At 46.4% G+C, this 19,399-nt stretch overlaps 8 protein-coding genes across 8 annotated transcripts; 5 read left to right on the top strand and 3 right to left on the bottom strand.

The window, feature by feature from the left end:
• Nucleotides 1-596: 596 nt before the first annotated feature.
• On the top strand, nucleotides 597-1,466 carry C8R40DRAFT_1069625 (uncharacterized protein; the record flags this gene model as incomplete). Its single annotated transcript, XM_046226132.1, has 7 exons — nucleotides 597-730; nucleotides 782-852; nucleotides 899-966; nucleotides 1,007-1,094; nucleotides 1,153-1,229; nucleotides 1,280-1,344; nucleotides 1,397-1,466. 7 exons carry the CDS (start codon nucleotides 597-599, stop codon nucleotides 1,464-1,466), a joined length of 573 nt encoding a protein of 190 aa, XP_046086221.1.
• On the bottom strand, nucleotides 1,323-3,976 carry C8R40DRAFT_1237318 (uncharacterized protein; the record flags this gene model as incomplete). Its single annotated transcript, XM_046233430.1, has 8 exons — nucleotides 1,323-1,473; nucleotides 1,535-1,914; nucleotides 1,977-2,115; nucleotides 2,167-2,286; nucleotides 2,340-2,387; nucleotides 2,444-3,044; nucleotides 3,094-3,674; nucleotides 3,728-3,976. 7 exons carry the CDS (start codon nucleotides 3,974-3,976, stop codon nucleotides 1,577-1,579), a joined length of 2,076 nt encoding a protein of 691 aa, XP_046086220.1. The 3' UTR covers nucleotides 1,323-1,473; nucleotides 1,535-1,576.
• Nucleotides 3,977-4,756: 780 nt separating this feature from the next.
• On the top strand, nucleotides 4,757-5,086 carry C8R40DRAFT_1001162 (uncharacterized protein; the record flags this gene model as incomplete). Its single annotated transcript, XM_046222757.1, has 1 exon — nucleotides 4,757-5,086. A coding segment is annotated over one exon (330 nt), but the record flags the coding sequence as incomplete, so codon positions are not given.
• Nucleotides 5,087-6,589: 1,503 nt separating this feature from the next.
• On the bottom strand, nucleotides 6,590-7,786 carry C8R40DRAFT_1069622 (uncharacterized protein; the record flags this gene model as incomplete). Its single annotated transcript, XM_046226131.1, has 4 exons — nucleotides 6,590-7,170; nucleotides 7,222-7,351; nucleotides 7,406-7,564; nucleotides 7,631-7,786. The coding sequence occupies 4 exons, from the start codon at nucleotides 7,784-7,786 to the stop codon at nucleotides 6,590-6,592; spliced, it is 1,026 nt and encodes a 341-aa protein (XP_046086218.1).
• A 200-nt stretch (nucleotides 7,787-7,986) lies between these two features.
• On the top strand, nucleotides 7,987-10,319 carry C8R40DRAFT_1104966 (uncharacterized protein). The gene is made up of 10 exons (XM_046228088.1): nucleotides 7,987-8,144; nucleotides 8,268-8,279; nucleotides 8,339-8,507; nucleotides 8,575-9,007; nucleotides 9,059-9,177; nucleotides 9,229-9,370; nucleotides 9,429-9,515; nucleotides 9,578-10,039; nucleotides 10,160-10,218; nucleotides 10,276-10,319. Exons 3-8 carry the CDS (start codon nucleotides 8,365-8,367, stop codon nucleotides 9,902-9,904), a joined length of 1,251 nt encoding a protein of 416 aa, XP_046086217.1. The 5' UTR covers nucleotides 7,987-8,144; nucleotides 8,268-8,279; nucleotides 8,339-8,364; the 3' UTR covers nucleotides 9,905-10,039; nucleotides 10,160-10,218; nucleotides 10,276-10,319.
• A 225-nt stretch (nucleotides 10,320-10,544) lies between these two features.
• On the top strand, nucleotides 10,545-14,353 carry C8R40DRAFT_1160799 (adaptin N terminal region-domain-containing protein; the record flags this gene model as incomplete). The annotated part of the gene is made up of 17 exons (XM_046230060.1): nucleotides 10,545-10,703; nucleotides 10,759-10,898; nucleotides 10,960-10,981; nucleotides 11,035-11,548; nucleotides 11,610-11,757; nucleotides 11,806-11,941; nucleotides 12,000-12,126; nucleotides 12,196-12,621; nucleotides 12,670-12,791; nucleotides 12,843-13,082; nucleotides 13,141-13,257; nucleotides 13,312-13,462; nucleotides 13,515-13,801; nucleotides 13,853-13,914; nucleotides 13,967-14,091; nucleotides 14,149-14,271; nucleotides 14,322-14,353. The coding sequence occupies 17 exons, from the start codon at nucleotides 10,545-10,547 to the stop codon at nucleotides 14,351-14,353; spliced, it is 2,931 nt and encodes a 976-aa protein (XP_046086216.1).
• A 2,268-nt stretch (nucleotides 14,354-16,621) lies between these two features.
• On the bottom strand, nucleotides 16,622-17,299 carry C8R40DRAFT_1045615 (clasp N-terminal domain-containing protein; the record flags this gene model as incomplete). Its single annotated transcript, XM_046224321.1, has 1 exon — nucleotides 16,622-17,299. The coding sequence occupies one exon, from the start codon at nucleotides 17,297-17,299 to the stop codon at nucleotides 16,622-16,624; it is 678 nt and encodes a 225-aa protein (XP_046086215.1).
• A 126-nt stretch (nucleotides 17,300-17,425) lies between these two features.
• Nucleotides 17,426-19,386, top strand: C8R40DRAFT_1251406 (SecY subunit domain-containing protein). Its single transcript, XM_046233702.1, has 7 exons — nucleotides 17,426-17,489; nucleotides 17,546-17,613; nucleotides 17,666-17,945; nucleotides 18,005-18,627; nucleotides 18,678-18,893; nucleotides 18,948-19,119; nucleotides 19,172-19,386. Exons 1-7 carry the CDS (start codon nucleotides 17,480-17,482, stop codon nucleotides 19,234-19,236), a joined length of 1,434 nt encoding a protein of 477 aa, XP_046086214.1. The 5' UTR covers nucleotides 17,426-17,479; the 3' UTR covers nucleotides 19,237-19,386.
• Nucleotides 19,387-19,399: the final 13 nt, after the last annotated feature.

The raw sequence follows: 19,399 nt of genomic DNA, 5'->3' as shown, positions 1-19,399 counted from the left end.
ATGATCATCAGATCAATATTTTCTTATGTCACCTTGCTTGCAAGGTCTATTCTACCCCGGAATTGGACATTTTTGATGTGCAGGCACACTTTGAACTTGTTTTATTCTGAAGGTTCCACAGCAACTCACTCCTTCCAGCATATGGCAGCCCCGTACCCACTCGCGGCGTGCCCTGTGCGCGCTGCGTTTTGAATCTACCATGTACCAAGCAAGGTGTGGTCCACGACAGTGGAGCCTAGTACATACATACATATAATAATTCTCCGTCAGGTACGTGTCAGGTACGTGTATACATTTACACATTTACTCATAGATGGGAACGTTCTCCTAACAACCTAATATTCGGTCTTCTGACTTGGTGTTTCTAGATTCTTGCGCTCAGTTCCCACAGAATTCTCATAAAAGGGCGAAGTCATGAAGGGGTTTCCTTATCACTTTGAACCTCGACTGTCTTGACGGCGTCTCACCTTCTTTTCCTTCCGTACTTTCGTTTTTTTGCGCCAGCGCCCTTCAACGTTCAACGTTCTCCACCCTTTAGCGGTCGTATTCACAAAGCTTCAGTTCAACTTTCCGTCTTTCTTGCGAACATCTTCATTATGGCTCGTTTCAGTCTCATTGCTCTTCTCGGTTCTTTCCTTGCTGGTATCGCTGTTGCTGCCCCAGTCCCAGTCAAGCTTGATTTGGTAGTTCGCGCCAATACTACGGCCACCGGCACCTTCACTGAGCAGGCGTAAGATCTTTTCCATCTGATTATCATCCACTGAATTTTCGGGTCTTCCAGTTATGCTGATTTTCAAATATCTGATGGTGTTGGGGGAACCGCAGTTGATGAAGCTAACGCGGTCTTTGTTGGTCAGTAAAAATTCGTATCTCCTTTTTGTTGTCTTTCTAATCGTAGGTCTAGATCCTTTCGCTGGCGTCGACCTGTCTACGGTTTCTTCTGATACTTTGGTGAATATTACCATGGTACAGCCATGCTGCGTTGAGCTCAAGTCTTTATTTACAGGATGCTATCAATACTATGCGAGAGGCTGCAGAGTCTGCGGAGACGGATGACTTCGACCCTCAAATCGACGCCGCTACTGGAGCTGCTGGTACGTTATCACTGTTGATGGTTGAATATTTCGTTTTTTTATTAGCGACTGCCTGTAGCTGATGCCCTGAGTGTGGGCAAGACTAAGAACAAGGTCCTAAAGTTGACTGGCGAGATCCAAGCCATTAACATAAAGGTTTGTATCACTATTTCTCTCAGATGTTGGGTTGAACAAACGCATTGCAGATCGCGCAAGCGCAGGCCTCCGGAGATGACACCTCCGATCTTGAAGATAGTCTTAACACAGAGCAGTGCGTTAACTCTTTCAAGCATATTCCGTTCTTTCTGACCTTTCCTTCCCAGGACCAAACTGAACACAAATATTGCTGCAGACAAGGCTAACGCTGGAAAGACGTCGCAGGGTGTGGCGTAATTTTTTCCTGGAAAACGAAACTACCTTTAATCTTTTTGTAAACGTGTGGAAAATTCAAATTGGTTCACTTTGGTGCAAAGAGTCTGTGTGATTTGAGTGAGCTATATTGACTACTGTGAAAACCCATGTGCTTTCGCCCATATTCGTCCAGGCAAACTCAAGGCACCCCCTCGTCGGCAGATTTCTTCCATTGTTTCTAGCTTCAAATCTACACCCATTGCACCATTGAGTTCCACACTAATACCCCGTGGCCTGGTTTCATCAAACGACACGCATATCTCAACAAGACCCGATATGGGTGGCCGTTCTGGCGAAGTCATGACGATTTTGGTCCGACGCACTCTTGGTGTCATTTCGTTCAGTTCTGGGCTTTCGAAGATGGGGCCGGGTGTGCCACTGTATGACGGAACAAACACGTTGACTGGTATTTTCCGCGGTGTCACAGAACCTCATAACAAGATTCAGCTTCATTTTGCTAGACAGACAGTATGACAGCAAATTTCTGCATACCTGCAAGTACAGCATCTAGGTCGGCATCTGTGACTTTGCTTTCCTGTTCGTCGTCTTCTTCATGTGTAAGATGTAACCCTTCTGTATGCCATTCACATCCTAAGAGTATTTCATTGAGCCAGCATTGTTCACGAACAACCTGGAAGGTTCATCAGAATTATGCAAAGAAAAAGATGGATGATATATTCACTTCCAATACACCCCAGACTTCTTTCATACTGTTGACGGGTACTTTATGAAGCACGAATCCAGGCTCCTCTGGCGCAGTTAGGCGCATTTGTAGAGGGGGGTGAGAGGACGATGGGGACCGCTGTCGGGAACCAATCAGTATGGCGGACAGAACCAAAAAGAAGTCGCACCCACAAAGATGGCGACGTAGCGTTCTGGAGAAACTAGGCTCGACGGATTGATCTGCACGTCGAGGTCATTGAACAGGGATATTGGAGAATAGAACAAGATTCACTAACCAATAGATCCACCCAGCTTCCAGTACCAAAGGACATTATACCGACTGAATTGATTGTTTCCATACTGCTCAATGGATTTATGACGAGCTCGATTTCTCGCATCCTTGATTGGCTCATCACAATACCTGAATATTGACCACCTTCCGTGAAATCAAGAAACCAGACGTTACGCCCTGATGACTCGTTGTCTGCAGGATCTAAAGCGGTCGATGGAAGATCTGCGAGCTGGGGAAAGACATGTTCTAAGTCTGACCCTCTGGGAACGAGCGAGAACGTTGGTCGCGCAGTCAGAGTAGGGATAGACATCGAGGCCGGGAAAATGTGAGATTCAATGGGGGGCGAAAGAGTAAGAGTAGCAATTGTAGCACCCTTAAGGCTTATCCCGAGTGAAGAACGGAGTTGATGAAGAGGTATATCAAAACTGGGTAAGCTCGTACTAGTATCTGGGGGAAGTGCCGAAGAGCTTCGCAGCAATGAAAAATATGCAAGAGGAGAGAGATAAGTCAAGAATGATAGCGATGGAGATTTGAGGTAGGGCAACGGAAGGGTATGCGCCCGGAGAAGGAAAATGTCAAGGGGAGGACGTTCCGTAGACATGGATCTAATAAATTCGACTCAAGTGTGGATCGTAGTAATTGAAACGCGCTCACAATGCTACAGCCTCTCCCTCGCTTTTAGCAAAAGTCTCCACCACAGTGCAGAGCTGATCTACATCCACAAACCACCTAACACCGCCATCCTCCTTCCGCTCTGCCAGTCGATCCAACATGACCAGATATCGAAAATGGTCCAAAATGATACTTCCAAGCCTGGCAGCTTGAACGGGATCTCTATGCTCATCGGGTTTCTGGACCTCTTCGAAGAAACTTTGAAAGGTATCTTTCAGAAAAGCATCGAGCGATAACGATCCGTCCATTGTTGTTGCCTCAGGACTACTGATAGCGTAGGATGTTTTCGCTTTAGAAACAACGATTATTGGATTCAATGGATTTGTTCGATCAATCGAGAGCTCGAGGTCGACTACGAGAACTTTGCCACCGAATACGAAACTGATAGTCCCTTCTCCTACTTGATCCTTGAAAGTCTCCATTCCAACCAATTTTCCCCAGGCTTCACAGCGGGTGACACACCAATCTACAAGAGCAGTCCTATCCTGGGGAATATCCTCTCCGTAGCTGGCTTTCGACCTTTGTTTTAATGCATGCAAAGTTTGTTGGATATTAAGATCTGACTAGTCGCCATTTAGTCACGATGTGGATTTAACAAGAAGAGGAATTTTCTGACGAGATGCAAAGAGCGGGACAAGGTTGCTTGTTGGCGCAGAAGGGAAACAAGTTTGGTATTCGTAAAATCTGCCTGTAGATATTGATTCAACGAATTGGCAAGCTGATCTGAAGCTTGAATGATGTCCTGTAAAATTCCACAAGATGTTTCTGCGGAAGAAGCAAACGGGTGCGTGACATTAGAAGGAAGTCCATCGTATACTTTGAAATTTTGAATGGTGGAAAGAAGAGTTTCTGGTAATGTGTCCATCGACGTTGTGGTCTATCAATATTTGCTTTCTCCGGGCCGGGCTGGTTTATGCATGTTCAGCGCGTGTGCAATGTCATTCCATTCTTTGTGTTTTCCCTCCCTCATATTTCAGTTCCCGAAGTGTGAGGTCTGGAGCTTCAGCTTCAGTACTCGACTTTCCTGCAAGGTAAGTATGGCTCCCGTTGGCTCAAAGTTGAGTTTTCAGCAATTGGTGGAGGCAATGTTGTACAAGGCCAATCGATGTACAAAGCCAAGTAGGTAATAGGCGTCGCCTGTTTACCTGATCTCTTCCTTAACAAATTTTATCTTCCTATGTAGATTGTCCAAATACTCTGTGGCCGAAGTACGTCTCTGTCCCTGAATCCATGCCGCTATTCTCATCGCTTTCAGTTAGATTCAATGGAGCAAAAGCTCCGAATCTCTCTATCCCTCGTTCGTGGTGTGCGAAACCTACTACAACCCGTCAACAGGCTCCCGCCGGAACTTCTTATTCTCATCTTCCACCAAACGCAGCAGCATCTTTCTGACTTTCTCCCTATGCCACACCCTTCCCCATCTAGTTGGCACTGGCTCTCATTACTGCAAGTGTGTAGGCATTGGAGGGGGCTAATCGCTACGTCGCCTCAGCTTTGGTCAGAGCTTGACAGTGCCTTACTTCCTGAACGGTTCCTCAAGCGTTCTTCCGTAGTGCCATTGAAAGTCTATTTGGGTCCCAAACTGGACAATCTTTCAGAAGGTCTGTTAGAGTCTATCGCTCACCAATCAAAACGCTTCCAGGAACTTCACCTCGATGCAGACTCATGGCAATCAAGCGCTGCAACTTCTGGTACCATGTTCCATCAATTCAAATTTCCCGCTCCAATCCTGACGAGCCTGACGTTGGTGACGGATGGAAGGGGCATTACGAATGGAGTTCTTCCTCAGATGTTCGATGGCGAAATGCCCAGCTTGAAAAAACTTTGCCTCAAACATCTAACGGCGTGGCCTAGAGGTTATTTTCAATCCCTCACACACGTATGCTTATACGACCAGAATGAAAGCACACGACCAACAATGGATGAATTTCTTGATTTTTTGGCCAGTTCCCCTTCCCTTGAGGAATTAGCTCTAGTGCGAGCAGGGCCCACACGCACAGATGTTGGCACTCAGCTTCATAGCCCCCTCTCAAAGACAGTCTTTCTCCCTAACCTCCGTCAGCTTGATATCGGAGAATGGTCATCTGCTTCATTGGTTGCACGATTCCTATCCCATCTCCACTTACCGCCGAATACGGACATGTATTTCTGGGGTGAACGTATGCTCAATGCTACACATTCTGACTCAGAGTTCGCAAGAGGCTTAGCTTTACTTCTCCCAGAAGATATATCCAAACTCGAGAACATGAGGCATATCAAAAAATGGTACCTTGCGCGACAGCCAAGGGTAATACTTGACACGCCCTTCGTATCTGTTACCGGTTGCATGGAAGGCGAAGGTCGCGTTTTGTACATGTATGGTACGTTTAGTGCATCACAACTCCTTCCCATCCGACTTCTCTCTCGGTACCCCGTCTCGGAGGTAGAATGTTTAGCCGTTAGAGATAGCTGTACGGACACCAATAATGCTAACAGCCTGGATGTTGGGTTTTGGAGAGAGGTTCTTCGTGGACTTCCCAGACTTAAAAAGCTCGAGATCCTTGCTTTTCGATCTGTAGGGTTTACGAGAGCAGTCATCGGAGCATTGATGCCTGAAACCAACACCCCATCTTTACTGTGTTCCCAGCTCACTTCTCTCACTATCGAACATGATCTTGGCCTTCCTGCATATTTCGTCCGATCAATGGTTGAAGCACGGGCACGATGTACTCCGCCTGCAGCACCTTTGGAAAATCTTCGAGTACTTGTCTTCGAGCCGAGTCCCTCAAACAATAGACGGAGAAGACGTCTGCGGTCTATGTCCTCGTCGATTTCGATTGACAGCGACTCGGAGGCGGATGGGATTGTAGACATTAGATCCGAAAGCGACGTACGAACAAGGGAGGAAGAGGAGTACCGGATGCATACGGAGGATGATCGCAGACTCCTCGAGGAGTGTGTTGAAATATTGGGGGAGGTTCAATTTGAGTATGGGGTTCCGCTATCTGTTGGCCTTGTGCCAGACGCCTGGCCTACTCTCGCCTACGAATTTACCAGAGGGCGAAGAGCAGTCGCATAAGATACTGATGGTCAACTATTTCTCATTCTCAGGACTCTTGCTGAATGCAAGCCATCGGATCGTCGAATGCTCCTATGAGCTCAATTCGATCGACTGAATCGATGATTCGGTGTGATGTATGCTATCTTAGGTCTAAGATAGAATGTACTTCTACACACAGTGACTGGCGGGATGAGCAGACATAGTCCCCAAGGCAGAATCTATTCCTCGATACTTCCGAGTGCCACAAACCTAGAGACATGAGTTCTACGTATAATTATCAGGTTGTATCAAACTATCCTGTGGGTCATGAAGTTATGACGTTGGATCGTAGTTGACTGACCTGAAGTGACGAAGGAATTCACCACTTTCAGATCCAACAGAATGACTACGAGTAGATTAGGGATTGATACTGTACATAGATTCCAGTATATAATGAATTCAATTCTTTTTAACCTTGGCCTCAAGGGCTGCCTCCGTCAGTAAACCCTCACTAAGAATTTGAGCATTGATTTCCTGCTCAGCCTTGTAGAATTCGTCCGCAGTCGCTGCCTTTGCTTTGGCAGCTTTTACTCGAGCACGATAAGCGTGATACTGGTGGTCGGTCCCGAAAATTGAATCCCACCATCTGAACGATGTAGCATAGTTGTCTGTGAAAGCCATATGATGAAAGTCGTGATGGTCTGCTCCAGCCCAGAATGGAAGGAAATGTTTGAGTGACCAGGGGAAATCTGAAAATAAATCAGTTATCCAAGGCTGGAAGGATTGAGAGATTTGCTTGCCATATCCAGAATGAGAGTCGATCGCTTGAAAAAGCTTGATGATAACCCATAAGAAGAATGTCACAAAATGGACTTCGGTGAAGAGGCAAAGAATAAGGGAGCCAGCAAGGGTACCCATTCCGAGAATGAACACCTCAGCTGGATGCGCGTATTCCGCTGCTAACCCAAAAGGAGCGGAGTACTTGTGGTGAAGTTTGTGTATGTGTTTGTACAGATGCGGTTCATGAAGGGCGCGATGAGCTACAGAAAAATTAAATCATAGAAGATAGAAAATTCAAGGTAGGTACTCACCAGTCCAATGAAACAAATCCTCAAAGAACATGAAGAACATTATTTGCCAAGCCATGGTCGAGTAGGTCGGAAAAGGTACTTGATAAGTCTTCATCCCAAAAACCTCAGCCATGGGATGGAAAAGCCAAATCTGTTATGTAGTTTAAGCAGGCTTGCTATAGTGAAATTAGCCAACATAACTCACCGTTGGTAATTCGACCGTCATATGTGCCCATAAAACCTGCTTGATGCATTCCCACTGCTCTTCAGGACTAGGTATTTTGTTTGGTTGGAGCTTCCATCGTCTGAAGTACGGAATAGCATCGATGATCATCCAAGGTATTGACCGACCAAAATACACTATCTGAGAGCAGAGATAGAGTGATACACATTAGCTGAAGTGAATTGGAACTACGCGTGCACTACATACTTCGTGCATTAGAAAACTAATCATTCCCGTCGCTATAACGGGATTGCCCCACCAGACGTACCAAGCCACCCATTGCTGCTCTGCCCAATTTAGCGAAGACAGATCCGTTCCTGGGTAAAGCGCGTCGAAACTACTGGCAGTTGAGTTAAAAGCCATAAGTTTCAATAGTCGAAGGAGAGCGTGCACAGAAAGTTGACACAGAAAAGATGTGGGTTAAATACTTGGTGAATATTCCTGTCGTTCGATGAGCACGAACCGTACGACTCTTCATTTTTTGTACTGATTGAATTGATCAAGAGGATTCTGGGCAAGCCGAGGTCATGTTTGTATCGATTTGAATGAATTTGTAATCTCACATGACATTGCCCCGATCAGCACGACCACGCGGTGATCAAGCTTCGACTCCGAGAAAGCCCGAAGTCGTCAACAAACCGAAGCTGGACAGAACTCAGATCGTTCACGAGCATTTGACTTGCCCATGCCTTGAAGAGACCTGAACAAGAAGTCATACAAGGCAAGGCCGCGCCTATGTAGATGTTACGACCTCAAGTTTACACCGTGACTGTGTAGGGAAGTATAGATGTTGAACTTCGGTCCCACTAAGGAATTCCTTGACGAGACCGTTCCGTATACATAGGTACTGAAAACGGTCTGTTTTCCGTGTCCCAGTATGTATAAAGTACCAATCATCGATTTTACCTACTTTAGCCCAGCCCCACTCTCTCCCAGTAACCATGGCTTCCAGTCCAACCAAAGTTATTATTGTCGGCTGCGGCGTGGCTGGCCCAGTCCTTGCATGTATCCTCAAATCCAAAGGCTTTCGCCCTGTAGTATACGAGCGAATTAAAAGAGACTCTGACGGTGGAATTAGTCTCATGTAAGTATTTGCAGTGTTTCGTTTCTACCTGATTGCACTACATCGACCATTGAACTAATTATAACAGGCTCCAGTCCAACGGTCTTCGGGTACTTGCCCTCATCCCAGGTCTTTTGGAACAGCTTCCAGGTCAAGTCGAAAATCATATGGCCTTTTACTCTACCGTACCTGGTCATGAAGAATTGCTCGGAGAGTATACTCTGGAAACCCCGTTGGACACGGTAGGGACCATGAATAATTCAGTCAACAGTGTTGGGATGGGAATTCGAAGACATGACTTCTTACATGTCCTCTCAGGGACTGCCACCAAAGCGGGTGTAGAGATCCACTACGAACATAAGGTTGTTGATGTCCAACAAGAAGCAGATATTGTCCACGTAAAGTTCGAAAACGGCACAACTGATACTGCCAGTTTTGTAGTCGGATGCGATGGCATACACAGTAACACACGAATCAGTCTCTTTGGTAAAGAAGAGGCTTCTTACACTGGCCTTACTCAGGTGAAGGTCGATAAAAATTTCCAGATCTTTCGTGCTGATCGTTGGGATTAGTTAGGTGGGTTTAGCCCTTCACCAAAATCTTGGAGCCATAAGAATGCCATGGTCAACTACTTTGGAGAAGAGACCCACATGATTAGTTATCAAATTGGTCCCGACTTGAATTCCTGGGCGTAAGTGCAGATACATTTACTTAGAAGAAGGATGAATAACCTTCGATACAGAATAACCCGTCGAGAGGCTGAGCACAAAGAGACCTGGCGAGCTGTGGACGATTCTATCCTTGAAGAACTGAAGAAAGATCCCGTCTCCAAATGGGGCTTTGGTGCTGGCGAACTGGTACAGACCGCTAAGAAAATGATCAAGGTACTTGGAGTTTTTATTCTTTCGCACCGACGGGAAAATCATTATTGCCCTCTCGAAGTATGGCCTGTATGATCGACCGGAACTGAAAACATGGCACAAGGGAAGGGTGATTCTTATCGGAGACGCGGCCCATCCTACCAGTCCAGTATGTTCGCGACCTTCATGTCTCTTTATAATTCAGGTATACGCTGACAATGATTCTTCCAGCATCTTGGTCAAGGTGCTAATCAAGCCCTCGAAGATGTCTACCATCTCGTTCGAGTACTTTTGAAATACAGCCCTTCCGTTGGGGAGCCATCCACGGGGGTTCTCAAGGACGCATTTGAGGAATTCGAGAGCATACGTCTAACTCGTACATCTTCACTCGTCAGGCAAGCGCGCCAGACTGGCGAAAAAACAAGAGTAATCAAGGGGACCGCAGCTTGTCTCGCTCGGAACGAGGCGATACGAGCTATATGGGAAAATCCAAAGGTTAGTGTGCAGAGTTTGGCAAACGCACGGTCTGGTCCTTTCGAAGGGGAGAGTGAAATCTAATACTACGCATTCATGTATTTGCCAAGTGTGACTTGAACCTTCTAGAACTGGTTTGTACTTGTGTGTTGTTTTGCAGTATCCACGTATTATTTGTACTTCGAGTTCTGTGATCGTCACTGAATTGTGGTTTTTCATCTATTCGCTGTAGTCAGTATTACTACTAGTGAAAGTAAGCAGACAAGTGGGATGAGATCATCGACGACGCCCTAGGGCCACCTGGCATTATTTTTTATATCATATGGATTGAGCACTTACCCTTCTGAAGGCATTGGCCTCGAGTGTCTTAGTGAGTGTAGAACCTCACAGAAGTGCCTCTATCGACCCGCTAAGAAGTTAGCTTCGCCGAAACTTGACCAAGCTGTTGAACACACATCCATCACACAGAACCTAGTGCAGCTACTTATCTAGTAACTCCCTGCGTCTTAGTACATGACCCAATGACATACGGGAATAAACAAGCTTTCAAAGAGAATGGTAGAAGTATCAGTGGTTAACGCATTTTTCAAATAGAATTTTAAGCGGCGAAAACCTCGGCAGAGATCGGCATGTTTCACGACACGTCGCGATGGGGTCGCGTTAATCTGTATCTGCTTTCCGTACTCCCTCCGACCCAGCTCTGAGATTTGACCTCCCATCGACAATGGCTACCGATCAACCATGCTACACTGTCATCTTTGAATCAAGCGCTGAGTATCCTTCTGCCGCAGAACTGAGAACTGCTCTAGAGAAAGGTTCCGACGATGTCAAGTTGGAAGCACTTCGCAAAATTGTTGTTTCCACTATCAATGGAAACCCACAGGTGCACAACACCCGACAATTCTACTGCGAATGCTAACTGGAACGGGAATTCACAGCCCTCCCTCATGATGCCAATCATCCAATTTGTGATGCCCTCACGCAACAAACAACTGAAGAAGCTTCTCCATTTCTACTGGGAAGTTTGTCCAAAGTACGACGAGAATGGGAAGCTAAAGCAGGAGATGATTCTTGTTGTGTATGTTCTATGTCTGTCGACTTTCTGGCTGCTTACTTACTTCAGAGAAAAATCTGTACAGAAATGCGATACGAAACGATCTGGTGCGGAAATTACTCGTTCTCATGTTTCCCTTCTCATTGATACTCTTGTTTAGCAACACCCCAACGAATATATTCGTGGAGCGACTTTGCGCTTTCTACAGAAAATCGCAAATGAGAGTGAATTACTCGAACCTCTTATTCCGACGTGTCGAGCATGCCTCGAACACCGACATTCATATGTGCGCAAGAATGCCGTCTTCGCCCTCTTTTCAATCTATCGTGAATTCGAGAACCTCATTCCCGATGCTTCTGAGCTCATGAGCACGTTTCTTGCTGCTGAAAGCGACTCTACCTGCAAACGCAACGCATTTATCTTCCTTGCTCATTGCGATCTCCCCAAAGCTGTTGATTGGGTTTTGAGCAATCATGAGAACATACCTACTCTGGACGAAGGATTGCAGATGAGTGTCATTGAGGTGGTGAGGTTGGATTGCAAAAATGATTCCACGCACCGTGCCCGATATATCAGGCTCATTTTCGAATTGCTCAATGTTTCTTCCCATGCTGTAAAGTATGAGGCAGCAACCACGTTGACATTACTTACTCAAAACCCCGCTGCAGTGAAAGGTATGTTATCTGGCATGGGCTCGTTCTCATCACGTTAATCACTAATGCCTCTCCATTGAAGCTTCTGCTTCTACTCTCATATCTTTGATTATCAAGGAATCTGACAATAATGTGAAGCTCATTGTTCTCGATCGACTCGAGGCTCTTCGTGCCAAACATGAACATATTCTTGACGGTCTCATAATGGATGTACTTCAAATTCTCGGGAAGTATGTCAAATCATACAGTGCCTTTGATATCTACTGAGTGCCCTGCAGTTCAGACATGGATGTACGCCGAAAGGCCATGAACATCGTTCTTAGTATGACTTCCAGTCGCAACGTGGAGGAGGTCGCCTTGTTCCTCAAAAAGCAGCTGTTGAGGACACAAGAAAAGGCCGCAGAGTTCGACAAGGTCTGTTTATCTTGAATTTTGATTCTGTTATCATTTCCCAAACTGATCTATAGTTTAGGCATCCGAATATCGTCAGCTCCTCATCCAGTCCATCCATGTCACCGCTATCAAGTTTTCCGAAGTCGCTGCAAGTGTTGTTTTAGCTTTGATGGAGTTCTTGGGAGATTCTACTAGCTCCTCATCGAGTACGTATGCATTTTTTGTGGTTAATGAAACATCTCATTAAGAAAACACAGCCTCGAACGCCGCTACAGCCTCTACTGCATTAGATGTTATTGCTTTCATTCGCGAAGTTGTTGACAAATTTCCCCATCTCCGTTCCGGAATTTTCGATCGACTTGTCGCTAACCTTTCCGATATCAAATCTGGAAAGGTTTTCCGTGGAGTGTTGTGGATTCTAGGTGAATTCGTTGGCATTCAAGAGTCTTATGCTTCTGCAAGCGAGGCGGCGGAGGCTATCAGACAATGTGTAGAAGGTATACGGACATGTATCGGAGAGATCCCAATCTATGTCGAGTCGGCACAGGAGGAGAATGCCACAGAAGAGAAGACTCTTGTCAAAGAAGTTGGAGCTGGAAAGCCCAAACTGCTTGCAGATGGAACTTACGCTACAGAAACTGCATATACTGCTGCCGGTTCATCAGGGCTTCGTAATGAGAAAAGTCGACCACCGTTACGCAGTGCGTATTGATGTATGTTGCACTTGCTAACGCTAACATCTTATACAGCTTTGATCCTTGGAGGTGACTTCTTCACGGGTACCGTGCTCGCGGTCACTTTGACCAAATTGGTGTTGCGATTCGATGGCCTTTCTTCTGAACAAGCAGACTCTAATACCTTACGAGCCCAGGTATTTAATTATCCTTGCCAGTTGAATGTTTCGAGTTAAATACCTCTATAGGCAATGCTCATCATGACATCCATTATTCGCGTGGGTCATGCCAAATCATCCCCTGCTCTAGGCGCTCCTTTGGTACAAATCGACGAAGATTCCACCGAGCGAATTATGAACTGTATCCAAACGTTGAGCGAACTTAGCGGAGGGGCGAAAGTTGATACCGATGATGAGGAGGCAATCGTGAAGGAGATATTCTTGAGAGATACCAAAAAGGCATTCCAAAGGATGATCAGTGCACAGGAGGTCAGAATATTTTTTCCTGTTGATGACAAAATAGCTCTCTCATCCTTCGAATTATCAGAAACGTGCTGCTGAAAAGCGTGAAGCCGAAACGTCGCGCAAAACTTCTGCCGTTCAAGTTGATGATCTCTTGAGCTTCAGACAATTTTCGAAGAAAGGTGCAGATCAGGAGCTCGATGTAAGAATTTCTCGTTTACTTTCATTGATATCTAAAACGATTGTTATTCTCTAGTACGAAGAAGACCTAGGCAGAGCGACGGGCGCGACCGACGTCCGCGAAGACTTTATTTCTAATCTTAGCAGGATATCGCAGCTTACTGGCTTCTCTGATCCGATTTACGTAGAAACCTACGTGAAAATGCATGGTTTCGATATAATGCTAGGTGAGTTCCTCAATCGAGAGCTTCTTATTTCAACTCACCGTACTCTTTGCAGATGTCCTTCTTGTGAATCAAACGGCCAATACACTACAAAATCTTTGCTTAGATTTTGCTACCCTTGGCGACCTTAAGATCGTTGAACGGCCTTCAGTGTACACGATCGCTCCCCATGGATTCCAGAGCATCAAAGCTACAATCAAAGTGTCTTCTACAGAAACTGGTGTCATCTTCGGAAGCATTCTTTGGGAAGGCCCTAACATGTCTGAGGCATGCGTCATCCTGAACGACATTCACATCGACATTATGGACTACATAAAACCGGCATACTGTAACGAGGCGCAGGTACGTTCTAAATATATCTGTGTGACTGGAATTCATGGCTCTCTTATTTAGTTCCGGAGTATGTGGACAGAGTTTGAATGGGAAAATCGCGTCAATGTAAACAGCTCTGTTTCGTGAGTTGGGATTTAGAACTTAGATACCAGAAGAATGCTAACACCCGACAAGTGATCCCCGAGAGTATCTTAAGCATGTCATGAAATCCACAAACATGTCATGTTTGACGCCAGAGGGTGCACTATCGGGAGATTGTGATTTCTTGTCGGCCAATATGTACGCAAGAAGTCTGTTCGGTAAGCTCCTTTTCTTTTTCGAAAATTGGTTGTCTCATTGCTTTCCATTCTTATTAGGTGAAGATGCGTTGGCAAATCTAAGTATCGAGCGAACGGAGGCTGGAACAGTTACTGGCCACATCAGAATTCGCAGTAAGACGCAGGGAATAGCTTTATCACTAGGGGACAGAATTACAATGGGTGCGCATTACTTAAAATATCACAGTATCCTTCCTGAAGCCCTTCTGTAGCTCAGAAAGATAGCAAACCGTTGTCAGCTTGAACTAGGACTCGAGTACATTAGTCTGTAACTGCCTTATTCTCCTACGTTATATTACCCAAATTTGTCTGAGGACACGAGTTTGCAATTCATGAACGATTTATGAACTCTATTGCATGGAGTATGGTCAAACTAAGATTCGCTACATAATTCCACCCGAGATCATTCGTCGCAATACCTTGAAAGTACTTTCAATTCATGTCCATTGTTTCCAAAGCCTGTCTCCCTTTCCAATCTAAGCTACTGTGCTCGCGTTCTACGTCCTCCTTTGTTCGAGTATTTATATTTGAGAATAAAGGAAAAGGGATGGTAGGCAATCCACCGACCTCTTTGGGAAGATAAGAGTCGGGAGGAGACAATGGGGTCGCAGGCGTAAACAGAAAACCACGCTGAATAGAAGAAAGTAATGCGGAGATCGGTGTGGCCTGAACTCCCATCGGGGTTGTAAGATCATGCACGCGAACCGGAGTCTCTAGAAGTAATGAGGAACTAGGAGTGACCGTAACTTTGACGGGGAGAGGACTGGTTGTCCTGTCCTGATTAGGCGCACCCGCTTGGGTAAGGCCAGGGGTCTGATTCGTAACATGCGTTACAAGAGCTGCAGATCCTACACCCTCATTCTCTGGAGTGACAAGAGCACTTCGCGTAGTCGACTCTCCTTCTTGCATCACACTGAAGTCAATCAGAGGTGATTCCGACTCACGGGCTCCCGTTCTTGTGTTCAATGAAAGCTCCGAGCTTTTGTCTTCTCCTTCTAGAGATTCTGCATCGAGTTCATTTGTTTGGACTATTACAGAGGCAGTTTCTTCGACACCTTCCCCTTCTGTGATCGACGTGTCGGCCGATTTGAAATCATTCTCATCATCATGGGGAGCCACCACCTCGTCTTCATCGTCATGGGGAGTTGCCACCTCGTCCAATTCTTCAGGAACTACCGAAGGTCGCTTCTGCTTCCCGCTCCTCTTTCCGCCTGTTATGCTAGGTTTGGGGACGTCGGTTCTTGCTACCCGTTTGCCAGGCACTGGCACGACTGAGCGAGTGCCAGAGGAACTGCCCCATACCGGCTTCGACAAGGTTTTGGACGAAGTAGCAGAACGAGAAGAGTTGGCATCTATGGAATTAGATGTTGTTGTCTCTCCGGAGCGAGCAACTGCTACTGTCGCTGCGGAAGTGGACGCAGCAGTACTCGAAGCGGTTCTAGCCCGCACAGCAGGTGGTCTCGTTTTGGCAGATACATCGAGAGAGCTGGTAGAGGCTGATGAGGAAATGGCCCTGGTACGAGGAAAGGGGGCGCGTGCGGCTACACTGACGGATGTTGATGCAGAGACGGTACGCGCTCTGGAGGAGGCCACAGGTTGGGTATAATGTGGAGCATTCTTGGTCTGGGATGACACTGAGGGGATTTTGGAAGTGGATGCGGTTGTAACAGAGCTAGTACTCGTCTTCACCGCATCTCTGGAATTCTGACCATTTTTACCGTGAGGTGGCTGCTGTATTTTGTTGAGTGACCTGAGCGAGCGCTTGTTGGTCAGAGAATTTGAACCCTCCTTTCTGGACTCTTCCTTCGACTCCCTGACCAATTTGGGAAGCTCGGTTTTCTTTGATTCCACTTTATCTTGTACGCTTTCAACGTCAGGCTTCTTGGCAGTAACAGCGGATTCATCAGAGCTCAACGCTGGCTTTTTTGAGCCAGGGGGGTTGTGATCGCGCACAGCTCGTGGATCCACGCGTACTGGACCGCTGGTAGACTTGAAAGAAGGGGCGGGGACATTTGGAACGGGAGCTACAAGAACGCGTTGTGGAGCAGCTGACACGTTTGTTGGTTTACATGAAGTATTATGAGCGAGCAGGGTTGTTGAAGTAGAGCGGAAATGACCATTGCTAGTCGCGGCTGATTCAGAGCGAGATAGTGGTAGATTGGGCCGGACGGGATTATTCTGAGACAAATGAGCTAAATGAGTATCTTCTCTGGTAGGCCCCGCGTGTAGGTCCATTGCACTGTGAGGCCTCGACCGAGACGTGGAATTAGCAATCCCTCGTTGTACGTGGGGACCAGGTTGAGTGCGAGACGAAACACTAGAGGGAAGGCTGGCTTGTGATGCTTTCTTCACAAGCTTTGGAGCCTGTGGTTTGGAGTCCGGGACGCGCGAAGAGGAAGAGGATGACAAGTGAGGTGGAGGACCTGAAACCCCGCCAAGCTCTATCGCAGACTTCGGTCTAGAGCTCAGCCCGAGATATTTCTTGCTTGTTGGCGTTAGAGGGGCTATAAAGCTAGGTAGGCATGATAAGAAATCGAAGCATCTCTAGAGTACAAATTCCAACGAACCTTTCTGCCTTGTTTGGGAGCAACAACTCGTATGCTTGATATATCTGCTTGCCAATCTTCCGGACTTCAGCATTGGCATCCCTGACCGACATCTTAATGAAGGCCTCTATATCCTTCGTCCTTTCCTCTTTTTCCAAGTCCGGCGGGTTTAGAGAGTTCAAACACGCCAGTGTGCTCTCTGCTGCGACTGTTCTAAGGGAGACGGATTTGTCGCGGATGGCTTGGATGAAGTATGGAATGACTGTGACCAGTTGAGTTGTCTCAATGATGCACAGAATACAGCTGCGTGCACGACCAACAACTACTTTGCTCGTACGAGCGCAAAGTAGAAGTAGAGTTGGAAAGAAGAGATGAAGAAGTGGTTCAAAGTCGGTGCCCAGTTCTGACGCCAGAGTAGAGATAAGATCAATAGCTGGCCCAGAGAGCCTTGTCCTTTCCGACTTCATAGCATTGATGATAGGTCTATGCAGCTCGCGGGCTTTCGTGATGATCTCGTGAGTGCCGTTCGTGGATGAAGCGCGAATGAATTCTGAGAATGAGACGATACCCCTGCATATTTTCTCCCAAGAGTCTTCTGTCTCTGTCAGAGAGATGTCTGTACGAATCGAGGCGAGGTTGTCCATCAACGAGCGGGACATGGTGTGAGTTTGACTGGAATTGTGTCGGAAGTTGGTAAAATACCACGTGATCGCTTATAATACTTCATTACGTATCCAGTAGTCCCAGAACGCGTGATCGCTGTGCCACGTCTAAGGCATTCGTGTCCGTAATTCACCTTTCATCGTCAACTTCCACCACAAAATATGAGCGGCTGTATGTCCTGAACTAACTCTTATTTAGTATCTCCATAGCTGACCATTCTCTTGTAGTTCGGTTTTTGAATCTTGTTCGGCCGTTCCTTCCTATTTTACCAGAGGTCTCTTCGCCGGATAGAAAGGTATTACATTTCTTGCTGTCGCTCGAAAACTTTCTTATTTTGTCCACTTCAGGTCCCATTTAATCAAAAAGTCCTATGGACGGCAGTTACTCTCCTTATTTTCCTTGTCTGCTCTCAAGTTCCTCTCTATGGCATTATGTCCTCTGACTCGTCTGATCCTCTTTACTGGATGCGTGTCATTTTGGCGTCTAATCGGGGTACTCTCATGGAACTTGGTATCAGTCCAATCGTCACTTCTGGAATGATTATGCAACTTCTCGCTGGCGCAAATTTGATTGAGGTCGACTTCAGTTTGAAGGAGGATAGGGCATTGTTCAGCGGTGCTCAGAAGCGTCAGTCCCGTTTCATTCCATGGGAAATCACACTCTAACGAAGGTCATTCATCTACCAGTCTTTGCTCTCATTATCTCACTTGGTCAAGCTACGGTATACGTCCTCACTGGTCTTTACGGTCTACCCAGTGAATTAGGAGCGGGAGTCTGTCTCCTGTTGATAATTCAGCTGGTTTCAGCTGCTCTCATTGTTATTCTCCTCGATGAGCTTTTGCAGAAAGGCTACGGTCTCGGATCCGGTATCTCCCTCTTCATTGCCACCAACATCTGTGAATCTATCGTGTGGAAGGCTTTTTCGCCTACTACAATCAACACTGGTCGAGGCCCAGAATTCGAGGGTGCTATTGTCGCGCTTTTCCATCTACTCTTCACTTGGAATGACAAGGGCCGTGCCCTGCGTGAGGCTTTCTGGAGGGATCGTCTTCCCAATGTTATGAACCTCATTGCTACAGTGATCATCTTTGCTGTCGTTATCTACCTCCAGGGTTTCCGAATTGAAATACCTGTCAAGAGCAACAGGTTCCGCGGACAACGAGGGAGCTACCCCGTGAAACTTTTCTACACAAGCAATATGCCTATCATGCTTGAGAGTGCCTTGACTAGTAACGTTTTCATTGTCAGTCAAATGCTTGCCACTCGATTCCCCAGCAACTTCCTTGTTAGGTTACTCGGTGTATGGGAGGTAAGTACATCATCCACTAATCATGTTTTCCTCTCTGACTTGTATGGTAGCCTATGGAAGATTCCCCCCAGTTGGTCGCCACTTCTGGTATTGCATATTACATGTCACCTCCTCACACCATTCGCGAGGCAATTGTAGATCCTATCCATACTGGCATCTATATCACATTCATGCTGTCTGCGTGCGCCCTCTTCAGTAAAACCTGGATTGAAGTTTCAGGCAGTGGACCAAGAGATGTAGCTAAACAACTCAAGGATCAACAAATGGTGAAAGAAGACTCCAGTGTTGCGGTTGAAGAATTTGCTTATTCTCTTTTTCAGGTCATGGCCGGACATCGAGAAGGATCGATGTACAAGGAACTCAAACGTGTGATACCTACTGCCGCTGCTTTTGGCGGTGCAATTCTTGGGCTGTTGTCTGTGGCTGCAGACTTAATGGGCGCTATCGGTAGCGGAACAGGTATTCTCATGGCCGTCACTATAATCTATAGTTGTAAGTGGATCTTTCGTTGTTCAAAAGTCTCATGTTTCTGATGCCTGTTTAGACTGGGAAATCGGTATGAGGGAATCTGGGGGTCCTGAAATGGCCGCTCTTGGAGATTTGCTGTAAATTATTTAAATACAAAACTGGTGGTTGCAATAAATGATGACGATGATAAAACTGCTTTAGTACACCAGTTCTGTAGGCTCGAATCTATGAGGTGGTCAATATAGCAGCTATGATACCAACCTCGAGCGTGTTAAATTCCTCGAGCGGTGATACCAGGGTGATA

Source organism: Lentinula edodes, assembly GCF_021015755.1.
Source record: "Lentinula edodes strain Le(Bin) 0899 ss11 chromosome Unknown C8R40scaffold_18, whole genome shotgun sequence".
NCBI lineage: Eukaryota > Fungi > Basidiomycota > Agaricomycetes > Agaricales > Omphalotaceae > Lentinula > Lentinula edodes.
Note: the sequence above shows the minus strand (reverse complement) of the source record. Positions and strands in the feature narration are given on the sequence as shown.